The sequence below is a fragment of the Gadus macrocephalus genome, chromosome 23 (assembly GCF_031168955.1).
Source record: "Gadus macrocephalus chromosome 23, ASM3116895v1".
NCBI classification, from domain to species: Eukaryota; Metazoa; Chordata; class Actinopteri; order Gadiformes; family Gadidae; genus Gadus; species Gadus macrocephalus.
In genome coordinates this window covers 17,317,389-17,327,395 of record NC_082404.1, presented here as the reverse complement: position 1 = coordinate 17,327,395, position 10,007 = coordinate 17,317,389, and the positions used below count along the sequence as shown (strand labels likewise).

Below are 10,007 nucleotides of genomic sequence, written 5' to 3'. Positions count from 1 at the left end.
CTCTCTATCTTCATTATTTCATATTTTGAAATCTTTACCCCAATCTTTGAAGATAACCTCAGTAACTGCCACAAAAAATCTGTTTCTTTCATTCTGTCCTCGTTTGATATTTTCATTTTACATTTAAGGCATTTGGCAGACGCTTTTATCCAAAGTGACTTACAGTATGTACATTTGTCAGAAGAAAGAGAAACAACAATATATTGTTGTCGGATGGTACAGTAAGGATGTTCATAGAACCAAGTGCCAAGCACCAACAATCGCTAGGCTAATCCATTCCCCGTACGCAACAAAGATAGCTAGGATAAGATGCTACACCATGCCAAGTACTATTCTTAAATGCAAGGTCATACAACACACAATAAGTGTGGACATTAAGTGCCAGGACGTGCAACATACAATCAGTTGAATTACTGCTGTCAATCAGGGCCTGTATTGACTTCCGAGAAACCCACAAAGGAGACGTCATTTCTTGGTATGCAATCCCCCTTCCTCTTTCCTTTCCGAGTTCCATTCCTTTTCAACCTCACTGTCTGTGGGTCACTGTGTGGTGGAAAGGAACTTGAAAAGGACGTCCGATACATCCATAGAAGGGCTTCCCTATAGGGGGTTTAGGGCATCTTGTTCTACCGGTAGACTGAAGGTAATGGAGACCGAAACCCACCGCTTTCGTCTGTGACTGCATGTCTGTCATGCCCTAACGCACACAGAAGAACTACGTCAGAAGAAAAATAAACAACAATATATGGCTGTCGGTACAGTAAGGATGTTCATAAAACCAAGTGCCAAGCACTTGCAATTGCTAGCTTAACCCATTCCCCGTATAAAACAAAGATAGCTAGGATAAGATGCTACATAATGCTAACAATATACAATAAGTGGGTAAGAGGGGGTGTTTGGGGGGTGGTTAACGAGCTAAACTAAACCCTTAATCGTTGGCTGCCCCCCCCCCCCCCCCCTCTCCCCCTTCCAGATCACCCTTAACAGTGGTCTCACACTCAATAAAAAAAAAGTGTTAAAAAGATGGGAGGACAGTCTTGCCATCGTGACTCGCCCCCACCCCATGATGTCTAAACTAAAACGAGAATGTTTACGTCATCATAATTTCACAACCGTCTTCATTATCTCACAACCGTTTTATGTTACTAATAATTGCTAGCTTAACCCATTCTCTGTGTTAAACAAAAATAGCTAGGATATGATGCTACATAATGCTAGGCACTATTTGCAAGTGCCAGGTCGTACATCATACAATAAGTGTGTACATGAAGTGCCAGGACGAACAACATATAATAAGTGCATTAGAGGGGGGGGGGGGTCCACTGAGACCAGCCCCCCCCCCCCCCCCCCCCCCCCTTGCAGATTACCCCTAACAGTGGTCCCTCACTTAATAACCAATGGGGTTCAATGGTGTACGGACGATTAGAACAAAATTGATAGACAAAAGTGTTAAAAAGATGGGAGGACAGTCTTGCCATCGTGACTCGCCCCCACCCCATGATGTCAAAACTAAAACGAGAATGTTTATGTCATCAGGTTCAACTGACTAATGTCATTCTATGTCATTCCAATGACTGATTAAATGCTGCGGCCTATCGTCATCATTTCACAACCGTTTTATGACTCGCTTAACATTCTAATTAAATCTCAAACGGAAGACAGATATCCCCACAGGTCAGGCTATGAAAATGTTCCGGTCTCTGCTCTGTTAGTGAAGAGGTGTTTCAGGGAGCTCAGAGCTGACAATGATAGAATTATAAAAGGGAGAACAGGATACAGACAGACAAAAAGGATATGACACCACCTGATAGGAATTAGATTCAGTATCGTAGAAAGAGACGGTAGAACACTAAATATACTCTGTGTGATGCAACCAGTGAAAAGAACGTACAACTCAGAAGGTGATTCCTGCCTTCCTGTTCCACTAACGGAACTTCTTCTTTCTAGGTCTGCTTTCAGACCGTCTCATGTCGTAGATCCTTCTATCTGGAGGGACTTGCATGGCACCCCAACATGCTCCTTGAGGAGGAGGTTTAGGTTTGGGCCCCTTGCTAGAAGATCCCTACATGAAGGACACCGTAGCCTACATGTTTGTCCCCAATTTGAATGCCATGCATGAAAAAACATATGGTACACACTTATTTTGGCCAACGTTAGTTTCGGAACACAACGAGTGTTTGTGCGGGTGAAATAGTCTGCCGGCTAATCAACAAACGTCCAACTTCTCCCGGGAACCCTCACAGTGTGACTGAGCAACTCCTGCAACTGTCAATCAGAGATCGTGGGGAGCGACCCTGAACTCAGTCTGAGGCACTGGCTATGCTAATGAGGATGCTAGTATCTGTGGTCCTGTGAACGGATGGTTTGACGAGAGGTGGACGATAACTGGTTTATGGGCCGCAGCACCAGAGTGTTACTGCAGGAAGAGGCCCATGAAACATGTGCACCCTTGTGTGTGTCTGTGTGTCTGTGTGTGTGTGTGTGTCTGTCTGTCTGTCGTTTATGCGCGTGTCTCGCTGTACAATCCCTCTTAGTAATTGACAGCGACATGTGGTCAAGGGTCTAAATATGTTTATTTGTGAACAGCATACATATTTACTCTGATCAGCCACTTGATTGACACGTTAAATTTAATTTGTTCCTTTAATGTATGTGTACAAGAACTGTCCAACCTTGAGTGGGCAATGGAAATTGCCACTCAATGCTGTGTCCGGTTGTTCTTAATATAGACCAGTCCAGTCAGTTCCCCCTTCCAAGTCATCTCAACACTATCGAGAAAAAATCCCGAGTGTCATTTTATTGACTTCTTCTTTTGTGGCCGGAAGATCGAGCACATGGGTCAGAAGACATCCGAACGCCCCCCCCCCCCCCCCCCCCCTTCCCACACACACACACTCACACACACACACACACACACACTCACGCAGTTTGTCAGTTTCGTTTTTTCTAAAACCTAAAATGTTCAAATTAAGTAAACATCCCTACGTCTTTTAGTGACAATATTGTTTGCAATTTAACCCACTAATCAAACCAATACATCCTGATTAAAGGGTGCAATTGATAGATACAACTTCATTCATAAGTTAGTTAGGGTATGTTTAAAGGCACCCAGTGCAACTTTATGTAAACATTCAATGAAAAATAAACATTCAATTTCTAGTCTTTTTTACACGTAGTAAGTTTCAATAACTCCATACCATTACATATCGACATTCAAGGAGCAAAGATGAGACGTCGTTGTGTGGTGAGAACTGATAGAAAATCGTAAACAACAACAATCGCCGGTGGGGAGAAGCCATTTTTCCATTGACTGGAAGCCTGCTTTATTTATTGTAGGTTACAAAAAATAAAGAAAATGGCGGCATTGTTGTTATCGATTTTGTATCAGTTCTCACCACACAACGACGTCTCATCTTTGCTGCTTAAATGTCGGTATGTAATGGTATGGAGTTATTGAAACTTACGTGTAAAAAAGACTAGAAATTGAATGTTTATTTTTAAGCCTCGAAGGTTTCACTGGATGCCTTTAAAGTTAGCTTTAGGTAGCTAATTAGATGGGTTGGTAGACCTGGTGTTTCCCGGTCTGAATCTAGTGAACTCATATTTATCTAGAATTATTTTTAGAACCATTTGATCAGATGGACACAACCCGGTTTATTCTGATTCTACGCAAGAAAAAAGTAGGCGACTGCTTGTAATGGAAACTCCCTATGTGTCCTATTCTGTAAAGCGTGCTGTATTATCACACAACTTAATTTCCATTGCAGTTCAATGTCGTGCAATGAGGTATCAAGTAAGAGTGAGCAAACCATTTCCTGGAAACGTTACAAATCGATCACAAGGTGTCAGGCGGGGTCCAGCAGCTGACATTGTGCTGTGTCACAGGAGTATGTGACTCAGCTCATTCAATCCGCACACTACACACCTTACTGAAACATACTTGATTTTGAGTAATTCATATTCGAAACACCTACATGAGCCGATACACTTTCCATTTCTGATTTTATTCAAAGTCTTTGATAATTAATTAGATTTCTACTATTTGTTTAAACTTATATGCAATCAAATGAGATTCCAGACAGGACATGTTCGAGGTAGATTTATAGTTAGAATGAATAGAGAGATAGATGTAAATGTAGACCTATTGATAGACAGATTGTAAATATATCACTATGTGTAAAGTGCTAACTGTTGCGAATTCATCATGAATGAAGAAATAAGGGGAATTAAGAGAGAGAGAAAGAGAGAGAGAGAGAAAGAGAGAAAGAGACAGAGTGACAGAGAGACAGAGAGCGAGAGAACTTCTGCTTTTTCGAATATAAATATCCCTGTCCTGCTGGGAGAGGGCAGTCCACTTGTTTAACTGTAGAAGAGCATTTACACCAGATCTTATCTGCCGCCCCCCTGTCTATTTCTTGATTAAACTTCTCATTAGCAGCAGCCAATCAGAACCAGTGAAGATGACGACCTGTGGCCCCGTGATGAAGAGCCTGCTGCTGCTGGCTGTGGTGGTCGCTCTGACCGGACAAGGATCTGCAGGTGAGGGGAGGATGGGGCCGACGGGGACCTGGGTTCTGAGGGGACGCCACGCAGACACACTGCCATCGAACAACGTGGAGCACCAAAACAGAACTAACTTTCTCTTTCTCTCTGCAGTTGAGAAGTTCTCTGAATGCTGCACCAAGGTGAGCAGACGGGAGATCACTGAAACCATCGTGGACTACATGGTGCAACAGAGAAGCAATCACTGCGTCAATGCCATCATGTAAGTGAACAGTGCCATGTTGAATGAAGCATCTCTTCCTTTGAACGTGATAGGATGCGTGTCTTTGTTTGAACGCGTGTCTTCGTTTGAACGTGTGTGTTAACCTCATATAGGGCGTCATCCATGGCTCAGACTATTAACTGTTCGTCTCTGTGTTTTTGTGTAGTTTCCAAACAGAGAGCGGTGATTTCTACTGCAGCAAATTTGATGAGCGCTGGGTGATGAGGAAGGTCATGCAGCTTAGGTAAGTGTCCCTCACTCATTCACCCTCATGGATTCATTCACGCACAGTTTATGAAAAACTAAAATCCATGTCTCTGTGCTCGTGTTTCACAGGAGGCAAAAAAGAGCAGCATTGGCCTCCACCCGCTCCCTCCTCATCACCTCCACCTCCACCCCTCCCACCCACAGCTCCTCTCCCCCGTCACCTTCCTCCACCCGCTCCCTCCTCATCACCTCCACCTCCACCCCTCCCACCCACAGCTCCTCTCCCCCGTCACCTTCCTCCACCCCCTCCCTCCTCATCACCTCCACCCCTCCCTCCACTGCCCCTCCCACCCACAGCTCCTCTCCCCCGTCACCTTCCTCCACCCCCTCCCTCCTCATCACCTCCACCTCCACCCCTCCCACCCACAGCTCCTCTCCCCCGTCACCTTCCTCCCCCACCTCCCTCCTGAAGGTCATCACCTCCGGCTCCTCTGCTCCACCATTGGACGGAACCACCGGCACCACGCCCTCAACGCATTATACCGTCCAATAGAAATGCTTCTTATTCAGCGCCGGCCAATGAGCTTCAAGATTGCTCACCAGATACTTAGAGAGGAAAACAATGAACTGCTAGAGTTGTTTTCAGTTAAGCTAGAGTAGTCCAGATATACAAGCATTCAACCTGAAAGAGGTTATTTATTAAATTATGATAATATTTTTCGACATTTAAATGTATTTAAAAAGATAGATAATATTCAATAGTCATATTTATTCATGAATTGTATTTATCAATGTTTGCACATTTTGTGACGATGTTGTATAGCTGGTTTTCGGTAAGGATTTGTCACTGGATCTTTTCACTGGATTTGTTAAAGGTTCTAGCCATTTGTTAATTAGCTATTTATTAGTGTGTTTGAATCTAAATAAAATATGTCCTATTCTGTAGCCTGACTCTCCATCTTCATTATTTCATGATTGAACCCCAGCAACTTCCCTCTGATCCAACGGTTCTGAAATGGGGTTACGCTGCGCGTACGGCCAGGGGTATTTTGGAAAACTGCAGGGGGTACTCAAACAAACAAAAAATACAAAGCAAACCAATGTAAATCTTTTTGAAATGTAAATCTGAAAACACAAGAGAAGAGAATCCATGGAAAGGAAAGCACCTCTACCACTGTGAGAAAAGATTCCATCAACTCCAGTCCATTTGGCCTTTATATACACAATCTTTATGCCAGCTAATACAACATATGCAATACGTCAACAAATACTACAAATAATTAACAACATCATATCATAAACAAGTTTTGTTCTGTGTACATAAGTCCATCTTTAATATAATACTCACTTTTTAAGAATCCCTTTGTCAGCCATTTTATCCGTACATCCATGCTGCCTACCAGAACAGGATGCATTTTACTCACCTCCAACCAATCACAATCAAAATAAATGCACCAATCACAGAGAAGGGGCGGGGTTTAAACAAACTAATGGCACAGGAAAAATGCTACAAGTTTCCTTTTAACTAGAACTTGTGCTATATCTGCACAATGTCACCAGCTTAATGCTTTATTTAAATGTTTTCATCTGCGGAATGGGACTGTTTTACACAAGTATAATGAAGATGTCGGTATACTGTTGAATTACTTGTTGATAGGTTACAACACTTTAGCACCAACACATATCCACAACTTTGCACAAAACAGAACGACAAGTCACTGAAAGGATATCAGTGTGACTCCATCTCTGTTGGTCCCTTGTTGTACCATTCATCTCCTGGCACATGAGCAGAGAGATGGGGGAAACTTGGGTCACCATCGGGGTATCTCTAGTCTCTGGGGTCCTCTGAAGAGCTGAATGAAGCGGTGAGTGGGGACAAAGACTCTGAACCTCTGAGCTCCTCTCAGCTCCTCTGCTGGTCGTCCCATGAATAACTGCATCTTCAGCCAACGTTCATGACCAAAAACAAAAACAACAACATCCTGTCAATACGCTCACACTTCCCCGTTTGTAAAGTCTTCATGAGTTTAAGGAGCTTGGCACCCCTCTTCGTTCAAATGAACCTCAGTGTTCTCTTCAGACATGAGGGGAACGTCTGACGACGATTGGATTACAATGGCTCTGTGGAGGGCGGCGGAGCCATCAGCTACTTCCTGTTTACTTCCCAGTCAAGATCATGGAGCCGGCGTCCACTTCCTGTTAACTTCCTGGCTGGGTGGCAGCGGCGCGAGCAGCTAGGTTTTTATGTGCTTCCTGGTTTGGGCGGGAAGAGCCGGTGGCCGCTTCCTGTTTACTTCCTGGTGGGGCGGGGCCTCAGAGCATGGTGGTCTCAGTCTGTAGGATGGACTGGGCCCGGGTGTTGCGGGCCAGGGGGGCCGAGGGGTCCCCCCCGTTCCGGCTGGCCGACGTGGTGCGGAGGCGGGAGTCCCGCCCCGCGTAGCGCTTCAGAGACAGGGTCCGCCACTTCCTCTTCAGCTCGCTCTGGACCTGCACACACACACACACACACACACACACACACACACACACACACACACACACACACACACACACACACACACACACACACACACACACACACACACACACAAAGATACACACACAAAGATACACACACACACACACACACACACACACACACACACACACACACACACACACACACACACAAAGATACACACACAAAGATACACACACACACACACACACACACACACACACACAAAGATACACACACACACACACACACACACACACACACACACACACACACACACACACACACACACACATGTATGCAGGCACACACACACACACACACACACACACACACACACACACACACACACACACACACACACACACACAGATACACACACACACACACACACACACACACACACACACACACATGTATGCAGGCACACACACACACACACACACACATGCATAGAGAAACACATCGACAAAGTGGATTCCTATACACTTAGTCGTTCAACATTACCTGTAATTGTGTTGCTTTTTTTGAAGCTTTGATGAAACTGGTCTCAAAAGGCTGAATGAATTCCACCGGGAACATCAAAGCAGTGTGTGGGTTGTGAGCCGTATAGAACTCATATCTCATTCATTCCAACAATGGAAGGAAGCTCTGATGTGTTGGTCGAGCCTGAGAACAAACTGGAAGGTCGCCAGTTGGGTGCGTGAATGTGTGTATTTATGTCTCTATGTATGTATGTATGTATGTATGTATGTATGTATGTATGTGTGTGTGTGTGTGTGTGTGTGTGTGTGTGCGTGTGTGTGTGTGTGTGTGTGTGTGTGTGTGTGTGTGTGTCTGTGTGTTTGTGTACAGAAATACACAACATGTGGGCATATACACACTCATTGTGTGCCTCTGTGCGTTTTTATGTGTCTTTTGTACGTGTGTATCCATATGGGTCCATGTGTACCTTATATTTTATCTACGGTGTGTGCACGTGTGTGCGCGTGCGCAGGAGTGTCTGTATACATGCCTGCTTGAGCGTGCATGCCAACTCGTGTGTGTGTGCGCATGCCTACTTGTGTGTGTGCGTACGTCTGTTCCTGTGTGTGTGTGGGTGGCTTACCTCACTGTTCAGGAAGCAGTAGAGTATGGCGACCACCAGACCCTGAGAGGCAAACACAGAGAACGCTCTCCCCATCAATCACCACGCCGTAAATCCAAACATGCCAGCCTAATGTATTGGCATTGTGTGCTTCAAAGCCGTGTGTTTTGCGTGTGTGTGTGTGTGCGTGTGTGTGTGTGTCTGGGAGTGTTTTGTGCAAATGTATGTGTGTGCAACCTTACACACACATCTAGAAGCTAGGGTGCTCGAAGATAACCTATTGTCCGTCAAGCACCCGGCTACTAGATTATTCTTGCCACTTGCTCACAGCTCTCTCGCAAAATCACAAACCACACACACACACACACACACACACACGCACACACACACACACACACACACACACACACACACACACACACACACACACACACACACACACACACACACACACGCACACACACACACACACACACACACACACACACACACACACACACACACACACACACACGCACACTAAGGGTCAGCAGGGTCTCATAAGCCCTTTGAGACCCTAAAGTGGTCATCGTACTTAAAATAAGTCAATTTTATTTTGAGCTTGTTCTATACTCGATGTGCTCTGGGATTGGTCACTGAAAGATCCATTGGTTAAGTCCAGGAGGGTCTCCATGGAGACGGGACATCCGATCAAAAATCATTTCGCCCCCAACCTCGCTCCTCTGACTCATCACACACACGACGTCTTTGTCGGATAACAGAGGTAGCCCGCTGAACAGGTAAGTCAACACACCTGTGTACTTACCTGTTCAGCGGTTCTGGAGTTGCTACCCCGGTTGACCGTGCTGTTTGTCTACGACGCCATCGAGGCTCGGCCGTTCTTCCCGACCCCCGGGTCGCGGTTCACTTCACCCTCCGGCCTGCGTCGGACGTCACAGCATGTGGTGCGGAGGCCGCACGGAGAGCAGCGCGCGAGTGGGATGTAAATGAAGCACACCTGACCTTGTACACCCCCCCCCCCCCCCCACCACGCTTACGCTAGGCAGACAGTATTCACGGTGTATCTTCGCTCAAAGAAGAACAAAGAGCTTTTGTTGAGACGAAAGATGCCGGTTTTTCGTCGATCGGTGCGGCGTCATCCGATTCCCTGCTATGATTGGTTGAGGGCCTATCCAATTGCAACCAGAGGTATTTTGGTGACGCCCTTTGGAAATCCAAAATGAACTGATAGGATCCAGATTGGGACGAACACAGACCCTCTCCTCTACGTCCCCCATCTCCCACCACTGGACCGGGCTGTGATTCACGAGGCCTCCTCTCAGACCAACAGGAGAAGCCTCTCTGACCCGCGAGCTCAACCTCCGACCATCTCCCAGTTTAGCCAGCGCTCTCCAAACCTCCCCCCTCCATCAGGGAGCGTCCGGCTGCATGCTGGGACGTGGGGAATTCTC

General features: G+C 45.8%; 1 protein-coding gene across 1 annotated transcript in view; it reads right to left on the bottom strand.

Annotated features, from left to right (window-relative positions):
- Window positions 1-5,697: 5,697 nt before the first annotated feature.
- LOC132452552 (vasoactive intestinal polypeptide receptor 2-like) overlaps window positions 5,698-10,007 on the bottom strand; it is a gene marked incomplete at its 5' end in the record, with an annotated part of 11,024 nt that continues 6,714 nt past the window's right edge. Inside the window, 2 exon segments of the mRNA XM_060045234.1 lie at window positions 5,698-7,459; window positions 8,578-8,619. Of these exon segments, the coding sequence (XP_059901217.1) occupies window positions 7,286-7,459; window positions 8,578-8,619 (216 nt within the window).